At 37.7% G+C, this 15903-nt stretch overlaps 1 protein-coding gene across 1 annotated transcript in view; it reads left to right on the top strand.

The window, feature by feature from the left end:
- The window catches only part of HDAC9 (histone deacetylase 9), a 642497-nt gene that overhangs the window by 421619 nt on the left and 204975 nt on the right, over window positions 1-15903 (top strand). Inside the window, exon 14 of the mRNA XM_067562102.1 lies at window positions 11632-11901. Coding sequence (XP_067418203.1) covers window positions 11632-11901 — 270 coding nt within the window. The remainder of the gene's footprint in view (window positions 1-11631; window positions 11902-15903) is intronic.

The raw sequence follows: 15903 nt of genomic DNA, 5'->3' as shown, positions 1-15903 counted from the left end.
GATTCAATTATAAGACAATCTATAGCTTTTAGGGATATATAATATGAGCTTTAGGTGTTTCTGTCCCAAATATATCCTAATTAAACTCGAGTCAAATAAAATCAGAATGGAATAACATTGAAGTAATAGTTACTAGTCTTTTAACTTTACCCAGGCACATGTTTCATCCAATATGAATTGGACTGTAAAGAACTGGAAGGGCTGAAATTGGTCTGTAGTTCCATTTTGAAATTGTTTTTCTTGGTTGAAATGCAATTAAAAAAAAAAAAAATTGGGGGGATTAATCACGTCTTGAGACACATATACTTAATTAGTTAATTACTCTTTGGCATTGCAGAATAAATAAATATTGCTCTTATTTATTATATGTAAGGGTTTGGTCTGAACTGTGCCATTTTCAGCCAGTTAAGTCGGTCAATGCCATCTAACCACTAATTTACATGTGTGGTAGAAATTAGAAGGGACTATAGTATTCAGTGACCCAGTATCACTTGGGAATTCTTTGTCAGACTTGTTTTTACTGGCCTTTTCCTCGTGAGATTATGGCCATGATTTCTGGGTCAGCATTTTAGCAACAGTACATCTTACAGAAATCACTGAGAGAAATTCCCTTGTTCTAGTCATGTAGTTATCCTCTGGAAACATACACAAAGCTAGAGGGGATCTTCACGTATCTAAAAGCAGCATCTGTATAAATAAATGACATTTGAAAACAAACCACTGTGAGACTATAGAAGAGAACTGAACAATTTGGAAGGAGGGTGATCATCTCAAGTACTGTAGTAACTTAAAATGTTATATGAATGAAAGGGAAACATGCAATTTTGTTATTAAATTATTGCTTGAGATTGAACAGCCTTTCACCTACACTTAGATTAAACTTTTGAGGTTTACCTGAACTATGAGATAATTTACCACAAAGTGTACTATGTTCAAAGCAGTTGACACAGTCAGCAGAACCTATCTATTTGCAATGCTAGAAAAGATAGGATGTCAATCAACCTTGTTAAGTCTTATACAAAAATTTTGCTAAAAGGAAGTAATTCAGAACTGTCTTTTCATCTCCAGGTGGTCACTTTGTTTTGGATGACAACATTTGTAAAGGCATTATTCAAACACAGTATAGGATTGATAAGCTAAAAGTTTGGTCTACTTGAAGTTTAGTTATCTGTTCATGAGATCCTACTAATAACTTTAGCTTGTGGAGATATTTAAAGCAAAATAAAAAGGACTGCAAAGCTGAATTATTTGGTTCTTAAGAAGCTGCACTGTATTGTTTTCCATGTCACAAGTATTTATGTGCATCTAATGTTTTTCCTCTGATCCTATTACCCATTGCATTTCTGTACAAAGGCAGTAAAGTGAAATGTGCCAGAATCTATCATTTTATTTCCGATGTTTTGTTTATGAAAGGGTGCTTTATTTAATAAATCAGATACCATGAAGCATTTTCTTAGAAGTTTATACTGGGAAAGCTAGGAAAGTTCTTTTTAAGATGGCAAGACTCGAACTAAAATAATGCTCTCTTGTTATGAGCTCAGGACAAGATAATGTCCCTTTCCCCTCCATCTTGTTACTCTGCCCTTCTGGAAATTACTGGGATGTCATGACTTATTTATTTTTAGAACTTTAAATCAACATTTTTAAGCACACAAATTGAAACGCTGTATTTGACGTTTCAGCTTTGAGTAAGATTTTATGGCATACGATGTAAACCCCCTGAAAGTCATAGACTCTCTTTCTATAGCAATTGGGAAAATTGAGCTATAGCAGGGAAAAACAGCAGCTAAACAGGTGAACTCTTGATTTGTAAAGCATTATGGCTTGCAAAACTACAGACATAAAATGTGGTTCCTTTTCTTTGTAAGGGAAATATAGTCCAGCCACAAGCCAATGCTGTGATTAGAGTGATAATAAGCAAAACCTGACACAGGCCAGAGGTAAAGATTTCCCTGGATCATTTCACTCTAAAAAGAAACAAATCATTGAGCCAGGAGGTGTGCCTCTATCCTTAGTAACAAAGAGAAGATTCCCCTATGGATTATTTCTGGTTAATTGTCAGATGGCAGGTTTTTGATGTGGGAAATAGTATACCTTCTCACTGGAGTCTGACATTTATACCTACGGGATCTAGTACACTGACCTCCTCAAAACATTCTAGCTGAAATGCAAATTTTGACATCCCATCCAGAGGTAGGTGGAAAGGCTTGCCCTTGCTTTTGAAAAAATCAAATGTGTGGAAACCTGAACTGGGCTTTTCTTTTGGAAGATAGGCTTTGCTGTTGTCAGATTTAATACACTTCTGTCCAAATGACAGCTTGTTTCCTTGTGGAGTCCTTTGATCACCATTTTAGAATTTCATTTTACCCAATAAAAGGAATAGTATGTCTAGGAACCCAGTTAAACTTATTGTAGCAGGTACCAAAAAACTGATGCTACAACAAAAATCTTACTGTTTGGCTCCTTATGTTATTTAGGTATCTCTGCATCTAAGGAACCTTGACCTTACTACTTAAAAAATGTGATTTCTGCATAATTAATATAAACACAGGGCCATTGGCAAATGTCTGAATTTAGGAGAACCTCCAAAATTAAAGCAGTGAGGGGATTAAGTGAATGTGCTGTTCCTTTAGAAGTGGTTTACATCAGTGCAGACAGTGGATAAAATCCTGGCCCCAGTGAAGTTGATGGCAAAACTCCCATAGATTTTGATGGGACTAGGACTTTATCCAATCAGTATAGGAACACTTCCCCATATTGTTGTTATATAATGAATTTACATTGTATTAAGAGTTCAGTATTACTTTGTAATGATGCAATATTGTCGTGGTGAGGAAAATTAAACAGTCAAGTTACCGGACAGTTTGCAATGTATACTATCGTTCTCAATGCTGCTTTCATAATTTAAAGATAAAAGGAGGCTTGACCTTCAGTTTTCACTCCAGCCTGCAAATCTGTTCAAAAAGTCTTTTATTTGGATGAGAAAACAATGGTTAGGCATGACTGTGAGGTGAGAAAAATATCTAGGAAAATGAAATGCGAGTATTTTAGATAATGTTAATAACGGAGACAAAGCATATAAAGAGAGGGAAAATAATGTGGATGTTTCTAATTCTAGACATGAGTTGTTGACAGAAGAAACTGAGTTTTTCAATAGGAACTTTTAATGTGGGCAACTAATTTTCGGCAACCAAAGCAATGAATGAATAGCTGTTTAGCACGATGCTAAAACTGTGTCTGGGCCAGATCTTCAGCTGGTGTAAATTGGCATAGCTCCATTGAACTCACTCCGGCTCAGGATCTGGTTCTCCATCTTATCCTGAGGTATGATCACCATGTCCATCAGGTGATGGTGTGGAGGAGGGAAACCCCTACAAACACATTTCCTGTTTTAAAAATTCTAATCACTTTTTTTTTTTTTTTTTTGGGACAAGGCTATGGCAACAATAAATAAAGAATCTGCCTATGGCAGTGCATTATTCATTGAGAACTAGCACCTATGCTCACTTTGGAAAATAGTTTTGAATGAACGGCTGACTCTTTAGCTTCTATGGTACATGCTCAATACTAAATGTCTATCTTTAAACATACAGGTGAACTGGTTATGCATACACAGCTAGTTACAAGCATACCTCTCTAAGTGCATGGATATGTTGATTAAAAAATGTATTCATGTGCTTATGGAAAAACTGTTTTTCCCTCCTCTTCCAGTGTTTGTTTGACTCATAAATAAGGTGATCGAGTTCTGGTGGAAATAAACATAAGTGGCTGTTGCTGCAGGTTACTCTCAGTGCCTCATATGTTTGTAGAAACATTTCATTTAAATTGTCTCAGGAAATTATGGATTTTACAACAGCTTATTCATTGTAAAGGATACATGAAAGCAGTGCATGCCATGGAAAGAGCTATAAAAGGCCTATGTTCAATGGCCAGATTATTTATACACTCTCCCCATTTTCTGGTGCAGTTAAACAGCCATGATTGTCTTTTGATGTCTTTTCTGGTTGGACCCTTTCAATTATACAATGCTTATACATATTCCTTACAGTTTAATTTCCTGAAATGAAATATGGGTTACAATAGCTTGAAGCCATTCTCTAAGCAGCTCTCTACATTTGAATAACTCTAAAATGTATGCGTGCTGCTTTGGAGAAGGCCAATTTATACAGTTCCAATTTAGTCATTAACGGAAACATGGCTGTATCGTTATTTTAAAGTATAGTCTCATTAGAACTCAAATTAAGGACTCCTCTTTCCAAAACTATGACTAAATATTCATGCTAGCAACTACCTGTTCATTCTCAGTGTCAAAATCTATGTATTTAACTACAGATTCAGAAACAAAATGATCAGACAGGCTGAAGGAGTAATACCAGGAAGTAAAGCGTAAACAGATATTTTTAGCATATGTGACTAGAAGAGCCTTGTGGTATCACGTATATTTCTCAATATAATAGGACAGTGCCAAGCTATCTTTTACACCACATTAACAAAATGAAAACTCAGGGAGGGAGAAGGAGATGTAGAGTAGTGGATTGAACATGGCTGGGACTCCAGGAAACTCAAGGTTCCATCTTCAGATCTGCCATGAGGCTTTGGTAAAGTTATTGCCCTATTTTTATTTCTTCATAAAATAGGGACAACAATGGATAGCCACCTAGTAAGATCTAGGAATCTTTGAGATCTGTGAAAGAAAGCACAAATTCATTACGTATAAAAACCTGGATCCCAGCGACATCTTTAGCAAATACCCCATTGAGTTCAGGGATGCAGGATCAGGTCCTAACACAGCTATAGTGCAGATTTAAATGCAGGCTGCCACTCCTAAATGTAGTCTAAGAATAAAATACCCCTCCTACTTGCATCATTAGGTCACCCAAAATGCATTTGAGCATGTGCCATGCTTAGGTGAATTACCTCAAATGACACTATGGGGTTGCATCAGTAGCCTCATCAGTTTTCAGGACCAGTGCCATACAGTAGCATGAAAGAGAAAGAGCCCACATAAAAGTAAGAAAGCACAGAAGAAAGAGGAACAATACGGAAATGAAATATGCTCCCTAACTGTGTTATGGATCCGTTCTCAGTCTCTCTTGGATTCTCCTCCAGAGTAACCCACCTGATGTCAAACAACTGGCATATGCAATGTTTTACAGATGGCTCAGCATCAGTGATTCTCACTAGCTGTATATGATTATCTGTCACACAGATGTTTTAGCTTTGCGTGTGCTTGCTAGCCATCCAGCAGCCAGACTTTTTTTTTTTTGCTGGGGGATCACCAAAAAGACAGAGAATAGTCTACATTCTGAATAGCTCCACTGCCTGAGAAATAACTGGAAGAGATTTACTGGTGGTATCTGAGAAATGTTCCTAATTCTTCTTTATAAGGAGTCAGTTAGCATTCGTTGCACTAGCAGGTATTCCCCTGCTTATAGCAATGCCATCTGCAGCGCTCAAGATACAAGTGATTGATGAATACTAGAACATAATGGAGAGAATTTTTGATTAGGCTACTGCTGCCCTCAATACCAGTACCCTAAAGGGTTCTTTCTCATGCCTCAAGATTTTCATCATGGACATATTTTTCTTTGATAGATGTACTATTAGACTTAAGCTCTGATCCTGCAATTAGAGCTGCACGCGTGGGTGCACGCATCTGCTTGTAGGTTCAGCATCTTCAATTGCCTGGATAATCTTGCCCTACTGAAGGGGGATTGAACTGTACCTAAATTATCCATATAACACACACAGCTTGTTCAGGATCAGCAAGGGTGCCGTACTTTTTTTGCTGCTGCAGGTCCTGGTTAGTGTTAATGATTATTATCTAGGGGCTGCAGCTCTTTATTTCATTTACATCTCCTTGACACTCCCTAATGTTTATGGGCAACAATCTGACTGATGTATTGTAGATGATCTGGGTATGGGATCTAGGAATAGGATAGAAGATGATTTATTTTTTAGACAAAGGGAATGCAGTGGATCTAATTTACCTAGATTTCAGTAAGGCATTTAATACGGCTCCACATGGGGAATTATTAGTTAAATTGGAAAAGATGGGGATTAATATGAAAATTGAAAGGTGGATAAGGAACTGGTTAAAGGGGAGACTACAATGGGTCATACTGAGAGGTGAACTGTCAGGCTGGAGTGAGGTTACTAGTGGAGTTCCTCAGGGATCGGTCTTGGGACCTATCTTTTTTAACCTTTTTATTACTGACCTTGGCACAAAAAGTGGGAGTGTGCTAATAAAGTTTGTGGATGACACAAAGTTGGGAGGTATTGCCAATACAGAGAAGGATTGGGATATCATACAAGAAGATCTGGATGACCTTGTAAACTGGAGTAATAGAAATAGGATGAAATTTAATAGTGGAAAGTGCAAGGTCATGCATTTAGGGACTAATAACAAGAATTTCTGCTATAAGCTGGGGATGCATCAGAAGTGACAGAGGAGGAGAAGGATCTGGGCGTATTGGGTGATCACAGGATGACTATGTGCCGCCAATGTGATGTGGCCGTGAAAAAAGCTAATGTGGTCCTTGGATGCATCAGATGAGGTATTTCCAGTAGAGATAGGTTATACAAGGCGCTGGTGAGACTTCATCTGGAATACTGTGTGCAGTTCTGGTCCCCCATGTTTAAGAAAGATGAATTCAAACTGGAACAGGTGCAGAGAAGGGCTGCTAGGATGATCTGCGGAATGGAAAACCTACCTTATGAGAGGAGACTCAAAGAGCTTGGCTTGTTTAGCCTAACCAAAAGAAGGTTGAGGGGAGATATGGTTGCTCTCTATAAATACATCAGAGGAATAAATACCAGGGAGGGAGAGGAATTATTTAAGTTCAGCACCAATGTGGACACAAGAACTAATACATATAAACTGACCATCAGGAAGTTTAGACTTGAAATTAGATGCAGGTTTCTAACCATCAGAAGAGTGAAGTTCTGGAATAGCCTTCCAAGAGGAGCAGTCAGGGCAAAAAACTTAGCTGTCTTCAAAACTGAGCTTGATAAATTTATGGAGGGGATGGTATGATGGGACAGCCTAGTTTGGCAATTGACTGATCTTTGACTACCGGAGGTAGATATGCCAATGGCCTTTGAAGGGATGTTAGATGAGGTGGGTTCTGAGTTATTACAGAGAATTCTTTCTTGGGTGTCTGGCTGGTAAGTCTTGCCCACATGCTCAGGGTTTAACTGATCACCATATTTGGGGTCGGGAAGTAATTTCCCCCCAGGGCAGATGGGCAAAGGCTTTGGAGGTTTTTCACCTTCCTCTGTAGCATGGGGCATGGCTCACTTGCTGGTGGATTCTCTGTACCTTAAAGTCTTTAAATCATGATTTGAGGACTTTAATAACTCAGTCATAGGTTAGAGGTTTATTATAGGAGTGGGTAGGTGAGGTTCTGTGGCCTGCGTTGTGCAGGTCAGACTAGATCATCAGATTGGTCCCTTTTGACCTTAGAGTCTATGAATCTATAGCTTCCAGCATTTTGCTCATAAATCCTACATCTACCTGAGGGAAAGTATGGTGTTAATTCTGCCCTGGCCCCAGTCTGCTGCCATCATAAATCCTTCTTTTTCACATCGATCCATGGTCCTGGAGGACAGCTTAAAAGGGATGTTTTGCATTTATAAAAAGCGCTAATCGCAAATTTTAGGCGCCTGCCTACAAATATTTTAAAATATTTTTAAAACATTATACAAAATGCTACTGGATAAATATCTCAAACTACCATAAATCTCCTCTTCCCAATCCACTCCTCCCCATTCAGCCCTCCCTGTCAGAAAAAAAAGCCTATGAAAATAAATACCAAATCTTGGCTGGACCTAAAAGGGAATAAGATCCAGAGTCGAGGGACTCTTCACTGAAAATGTTCTGCCATTCTCTATTCAAGTTCTGTGTCTGATTTTCAACTGCTAGGGTATCACACAAAGAAGGAGGTGTTCTCTAGGATAGCTCAGTTCCAGTTTGTTTAGGAATGTTTAGTTCAAAATCAAAAGCTTCCCATTTGGAAGCCAATGCAGATCACACAGCATAGGTGTAATGTGTACTATTCATAATGCATTTAATAAGGGAGTGTCTGCATTCTGTATCAGTTGAAATTCATGAGTGGTCTTAAGCTGTAACCCACTGTAGAACTGATTGAAATAATAGTCTCGTTGTGATAATGGCATAGGTAACTGTGATGAGAGGCATAGCTACAAGGACATTTCAGTACTTTCTTGCTAAAACTCAAACAGAAAACCCAAATCTCCTAACTTAATTCCTTTAAGAACCTCCTACACATCTAGGAGGCTCTTAGAAGTGACTCTGTTAATTCCTGCTTGGGTCTGTAAGTATATCAAAACTCTTCATGGTCAATGATATCAAAAGCCATTTAATCTAAAAGACCAAGCTTGGAGATTGGATCTTTATCCATTGTAAGAAGATCCTTAATGAACACAACGTACACTCTTTGCACAATAACCAAGTCTATAACCAGATTAACTGGGAATAAATACAATTTTTAAAAAACCCTCTGAGGACTCCAGATAATATCAGAGTTCCCTTGCCACATGCTTATCCAAGACCTTTTCCTCAGGAAGGAATTTTCCAAGGAATATTTCCCATGTCCAAAGATGGTTTCTTGAGAAAAGTCTTTTATAAGAAGTTGGTGCCTTGCCATCCTGAAGCGAGACAGTAACAATCTTCTCAGATATAACAAACCTAGTACTTCCTCTCTGGGTTCACCAAGTAAAGACATCAATCCAATTTGCAGTTTGTGCCCATAATGTCTCCATAAACATCCAGTATCTTGAGCACACATCACTGGCTAAAACTCAGTCTGAAAAGACTCTACATTTGTCCACAAAGACATGACTCTGCTACCACAGAAGAAGACTTCTCCATCCATAAGTCTTGGCCCAGATCCCGTAAACTCTTATTCACGTCACATCAATATGACTACTTTAATGAATAATGACTATTCCCATGAATAAGCATTCGTAGGTTCAGGCCCTGTTGAATCTTTTCCAGCAAGTTAGAGGTGCAGTTACCGGACCACATTCCGGAAGCTCACACAAGGAAGTGCAAAATGCCTTCCTGCATCAGCCAGTCCTCTTACATTGCAGCAGACACTTAAAGAAGCAGATGGCTGGCAGTGTTTTCACTGATACCTGTGCTGCTCTGTGGTTCTTGCTGAGAGGATCAGCTATCATTTCAACAGGGAGTGCCATGTGAGAGACAGACAGGAAGGCTCGATCTACAAAAAGACTTAGGCGTTGTGATGGTGAGTGTTGCAAGGACTAACTTTCTGGAGCCTAGAACATTGCAGGAACAACAAAGCAACCCACAAAGTTTCAGTTAGGTGCTTAGGCTCCCTGTAGAATGAATGGGGAGAGATAGGCACCTCAGAATGATTTCCACAAAAGCCAGCATGCTAGGCAAGGAGCCACCTAAGCTAGCCAGTGGGAGATGACTAAACCCTGATCCTCTCATGGAAATAGGCATTTAAGTCTGGACTGCTGGGAGGCACATATCTCTGCTTGCGATCCACAGCCAGGAACCCCTCTTTTGGAGCCAGGTGGCTTAGGTGCCGAAGTTATTCTTGTGAGAATGATTTTGTGACCAGCTTTGTGCTACACAAAATGGCTGGAGGAGAAGGTGAGGCTGGTGGTTCCGATGTCCACCTTATAATTTTTAGCCCAGTGGTCAGAGCAATGTGGGAGACCCAGGTTCAATTCTCATATTGCCTGCCCCCACTACAAAAGTGGGAGAAAGAGTTTGAACAGGAGTCTCCCTGTTCAAGTGAGTGCCCTAACCACTGAACTATGGGATAGTCTGATGGTGGGGCTCCCTCAGTCTCTCCTAAAAGCTGTTCCACTGTGGATAATTAATTTGAATGATTGGGCTGGAGAGAAAGAGACTTTATAGCCTGGAAATGGGGAGACCTGGGGTCCAGCCCCCCTGCTCCACTGACCCTTTAATTATTTATACACAGTGGAACAGCTTCAACAGGAGGGACTGAGGGAGCCCCCACATAAGAATATCCCAGAGCTCAGTGATTGGAGTATTCACCTGACAGGTGGGAGATCCCTATTCAAATCCTCCCCCCTCCCCCATCAGGCAGTGGGAGGAACTAAACCTGTGTCTCCCACCTGTGCTCTAACCACTGGGTTGGAAGTTATCGGATGGGCACCCCTCACACACCAGTTTTGAATGCGACCTTGTCCAGTAGGCAGTCTCTGAGCATCCCTACTGGGTTGGGCCCGATAGGTAGAGGAGCACCTATCTTCCCCCAGTTCATGGATCACGCCAATGCTTAGGTGGGAGATAGGCATCCAGATGCCTAGAGCGAGGCAGAAACAGACACCGAGGGAACTTCTACGGTGAAAATTTAGGTGGTTAGGCAGCAGCCAAGCAAGGGTTTTTGGATCATGATGCCTAAAACTGGGACTTTAGGCACCTAAATCTGGAGCTTTGTGGATCTGGGCCAAAGTGCATATGCTGGCCAGTGCTGTTCACTGTTTGAACTTCACTGATGCTCTGTGTCCTTGACACCTTGCATCCCCTCCACTTTCCTTCTAATAGACTCTTCACTTTGGGGATCTATACCAGGATTCACACAAGGTTTAACCAATATCACATTTTGCAAATTACACATTATTTTTTGCCACTACATAAAATTTTCTTTTCATCAACAGGGCAGATTTCATGTGGCTACTTATTTGAGTTAAAGTAAATCATGATCTCTTTTCTTTCTGTTACCCGTAAACATGTTTCAATACTGATAGCTTAGCAGATCTTTAGATTAGCTTAGCTGATCTTTTTGTTAAAGTATTAACTGCGACTTAAAGTAAGGGCCCTAGAGCTGGTGTAAACTGGCATATCTCTATCTATGTCAAGAAAGAGGGAAACCCAGCAAAGCACATAATCTAACAAAAGCAGAAGTTTCTCTGCTATGCAGAAGATAAATGGGGAAATGTTCACCACAAAATTTAGTTCCACAGGTGCAGACTAAATTAAGCAGATAGAAAAAATATATTAACCTTTCAGCTTCTAAAATTTTCAATAGCACAGACGCTCTGTTTTTCAGCCTTTCAGTATTTACAGGCTGTACATGCAAAAGGAGTGGGGAGACTTGGAAAAACGCTTTTAATTATTTATTTTTCCTCTTTTTATATTTGTGTGTATGGTTAATTATGTTAAGCTTGTTAGAAATTCGATGCAGACTCTATTATGTAAAATGTACTGACCTTCAATTCATATATTTGAATAAAAATGTATTTATATTTGACAGCTAAGGTATTCTAAGGAGAAAGATCGTATTCTAAAAAAATTCTATATGTACGCATTTATAGACGTCTGTTAGTTATGTTGCTCTATTACGATGTATTATTGTTAAATTTAACATTACTATACGCCATATTTGTATACAGCACCTTCTAAACAGAAAGATGATAGGATCCTGCTTGTGAGGAACTTATATTCGTCATTCTGGTCAACTTCTGCTGCAAAGTTGCATCATTAACTATTTTTGCCTGGAAAGTTTTGACTCCCTTGTCAGTGCAAATATAATAATCCTTAGCATATGGCATCTGTAGAGAGATATTGGCAGTAACTTTCATTTATCTTGCTCTCTCTTTCAGATGCTCTCTAAATCCATTGAACAGCTAAAGCAGCCTGGCAGTCATCTAGAAGAAGCTGAAGAAGAGCTTCATGGAGATCATGCTATGCAGGAAGAAAGAGCTCCCTCTAGTGGAAACAACATTAGGGATGACAGCTGCAGCGTTTGTGTGGATGACAGAATAGGACAGCATGTGAGGGCTGTGAAAGTGAAAGAGGAACCACTGGACACTGATGACGATAATCAAACCCAGCAAATGGAATCTGGGGAGAAGGCTGCTTTTATGCAACAGGTAATAGGCAAAGATTTAGCTCCAGGATTTGTAATTAAAGTTATTATCTGAACATTTGTAGGGCTTGAATAAGAGATTAACTGTCTTTTGATTTCATGTATCTAGCTAATTTCATTTTAAGTGTTCAAAGAATCTAACAAAGGTGAGTGCATTTGTGTGCACACTTAAAACACAGTGAAGCTCATTTTAAAGGCCACTAATTGAGAAAATACTTGTTGCACTCATTTGTTCTACATAAGTCAGTGCATAATAAATAGAACTTGTATTAGCCCTGGACTATTACGTCAGTTAGTTCTAGGGAAATAGAAGTCACTGTTGTTTAACTAATCTGTTGAGATCAGTAGTTGCTGGAGTCAGTTTCCAGAACTGATCAATGAAACATTCTCTCTCTTTTTGAATTCTTCTGATGTCTTGACTTTTGCTTTTACCAATATGTATATAGTGTATCATACTGTAGTCTTGAACACTGTTAAGAGTAGGTTTGTTTTCCCCATTAGGCAGGTACTGGTTGCAATACCAGTGGTCCTAGGTTTGTGTATAGAGTATGATTAAGGAGATATTGGGAGTGCAAGGTGGATGTAAACATGCAAGGCACTATTTAGAAGGTTTTTCCTTTTTGCACTGCTTAGTTTATTTTTCATTCTGCTCTATTTGATTATATTGTCTGCAAAGACATCATCAAATGAAGCAGATTCAGATATTGGCAAGGAATGATACACAACATTATGTTCCAATCAGATATTAGGGTCTCTCTGTAATTGTAGAAAACCCCCCACAAAACTATCATCTGATATTCAATATTTGTAATAAGGACTAATCATACAATATTGCATAACTATTATCACTAGGGTCTCATTGAATTGCTAAATTAATGACAGTGTGTAAGACACCAACTTGACAAAATATCCTTTAAATTCGTAACGTGTGTTTTAACAATTGCTAAATGATAAATGCATTTATAAAGCCTGTACATTCAGAATGCTGGTGTCCATTGTTGCTATAAAATCATAACGACTCTGAATGCAATAGAAGGCACTGTTTATTTAAGTCAGTGCTTTGTCAGGTTCTCCTGCTGTTCTCCTGCAGAAAAGTGATTCTGTGGGGGTGAACAGGAAATGCCTTATAGAAACAGGAAGTCCAAGTGATTCATGTACCGAGGAATGTAAGGGGGTGGGGGGAAGGAATGGGGGGCATGGATAGTGTTTTACTCTGTTTTTAAAGGGCACTCTTATGAATTGATTTATTGTCAAAGAAAAAAAAAAGCGAGTAGGGAAATTGTTAAGGAAGCTTTCCAGTGAAACATTTCCTCCATATTCCCTTTTGATATGTTTACCTTGTTTTATAGGTTTACTTTTGTTAAGCTAGTTAAGGATTCATTGTATTAAGATCTCTTTAATATGGATAATCCAAAACTGACCTGGAATCCCTGTCAGTTTTTTTTCTATTAAAATATTTATATTTCTAAAGCTAAGATATTTTAAGGTGCAGTATCCTGTTTCAAAAGAGATAGCTGTTTTGCCAAATGTAGAAGTTGTTCTAATATATGTTATTAGTATGTGTTGTTTACATTTTGCTCTAATATTATAAAAGTCTCTTATAAAATGTTGTAACTTCTAAAGATACATTATCCTCTTCCTTAAAAAGTCTCCAAACAAATGATTTAAATAGTTGCTGTAAAAGAAAAGCCTCCTGAAACATTGACATCAGCTTTGATAGGAAAGACTTGTTAATCGAAAATATATGTTTTTTGCTTAAATATATTCCCTACCTTAAATACCAAGTGGGGAGAGGGGGGAAATAACATGCACATTCAACAATGTGAAGCATATAAAGATGAAAATATGTATTTTCCCATCCTGTATATATTTCATTTCCTATCAAGCCTAATTTCAGCCTCACCAAAAATGGATAGTGCATCTTTTTAAAATACATTTTATTTGGGGAGGAACTTGCAAATGACTAGACTTTTATACAATATCATTTCAAAGATGTGTAACAAACAACAAAAGATATTTTTGTAATGTCCTTCAGGGGAGTTACCCTAGCTCAGCCAGTGGACTTTAATTCTATTCAAATTTGATGGTCTCTGAATTGAATCAAGAAACTACCTGAAACCAGTGAAAAGGAAAACTGGGTTAAATAACCATATGTCTAATTAATAAATGTCTCTTACATTTTAAATCTACTGTATTTATTATAATCTACACCTTGGAGGTAATCTCTTGTTTTGTGTTGTAAATATATTCAGTTTGTATGTTTCCTTTTTTTGCCTTCTGATATAAGTCTATTCCTTTCATAAATAAAGTTTTGGTTTTTTTTAAAAGATCCCCTTTCATATATCTGGCTTTGTGTAAAGTTGATCATTTTAGTTGGTGCTCTCTCTTTTGTATAACCAAATGTGCTGGCTACGCATTGTTAAAAAAATCCATTAAAGCTTTTAGGAGCAAGATTTTTTATTACATTATTTTTACAATGATTACACAAAGTCTATTTTTTGGTCTGTTATTTGATCCTGCATCAGCTATTGTAAACTGTAAAACAAATGGAAATAATATCTATGCATGCTCATTTTCCCATCATGGCATTTGTCTTGAACATGTGATCATCAATGGTACCATACAGAAAAAATAAAATACAGATAAACCCCAATTTTCTGACCCTTGATTAGACAAAATTTGGGTTACTTCATACATAACCTAAAAAAAATTCATATGAAAATGATGAAAGTTTTGGATATCCCTTGAAACCTTGATTAAAACAAGGTTTATCTATAAATAGAAATCTGGAAATAGAACTTCAGATTAATTAGAGGAGCTTTTTCAACATTGATTCAGAAAAGCTTTGTAAGCATATGCTTAACTGCTTTGCTGGATGGTGATGGTTTCCTGAGTTGGGCGTAACTTTGCTTTAGCTTTTACAAAGATAAGTATCATTCCAATATACATAATTACTTTCATTGTTACTAGTCTCTGAATTTTTGCTACAAAAAAGGTGTGAAGGATATCTAAAGGATCCAGAAAATCAGATACTGAAAAGGTAGACTGGCAGAATTACTATCCGTCTTCTTAAATTCTGCACTGGATAGATTCTTAACTTTCACTTCTGCACTAAGATAAATGCTTTCAGTTAAAATAAATAGGCATGAATAAACGTGTTTCCATAAATACAGTTAATTTCATTACAGTTAATTGTATAAGCATTATTTTTTTCTGATATGGGTGAGATACTCAAAATACTTAGTAGTTAAAAAGAATAACTGTCAAAGGCTTAACTTGCAAAAGTTAAACAGGTTTATTAACATTAACTATACTGTTATAACAACTTACCATATCAAACACCTATTTATAAACTGAAGCCTTTACGTAGTTGATACGGCTGACAATATTTTTTTTTTAAAATATGAGGCCTGTTTTAATAAGCAGGCATAATAGCAGTTTTAAACATTTTCCATCTATAACCCATGAGCTTATTTTACAGCATTCTTTTTCTGAGGATGTAGCTAAAAGATTTCTTTATTTGCCATGTATCCAAGCAAGTTGCAATAAAACAAAAGTCATATTCAAATAAATACCATATGTAATTTTTTTCAGGCGGTAAGGTGTCTCTTCTTTGGCACAATAGGTACCTGTTCTGTCCTGTTGTCAAAAATAAAGCCTGTATGTAGCAATTTGTGACCAGTCACTTCTAAATTAGTAAAATTGCTTCATATAACTTGTGTTATATATTCTGAAGAAACATACTCTATTCAGACACATACATTGCTTTTATACAGTTATTGTCCCTTTAGTCTCTGTTCATTTTTTGGTGTTAACAAAATAGTTTTAAAAGTTGAATCTCTGAGCAAAGCAGAAGTAATCTGTGCAGTGCTGACACATCTCTACCATTCAGAAATTCATTCATGCACCTTCATCATTACCATCATCATTTTTAGGATCACTAAGATTTACTCTGTGTATCCATCTTGAGTAATCCAGCTGTACCCTGTTTTCATTTCACTGGCAT

Source organism: Emydura macquarii, unplaced genomic scaffold (genome assembly GCF_026122565.2).
Source record: "Emydura macquarii macquarii isolate MOO-44397 ecotype Brisbane River unplaced genomic scaffold, CSIRO-AGI_Emac_v2 contig_2422, whole genome shotgun sequence".
In the NCBI taxonomy this organism is placed as follows: domain Eukaryota; kingdom Metazoa; phylum Chordata; order Testudines; family Chelidae; genus Emydura; species Emydura macquarii.
Note: the sequence above shows the minus strand (reverse complement) of the source record. Positions and strands in the feature narration are given on the sequence as shown.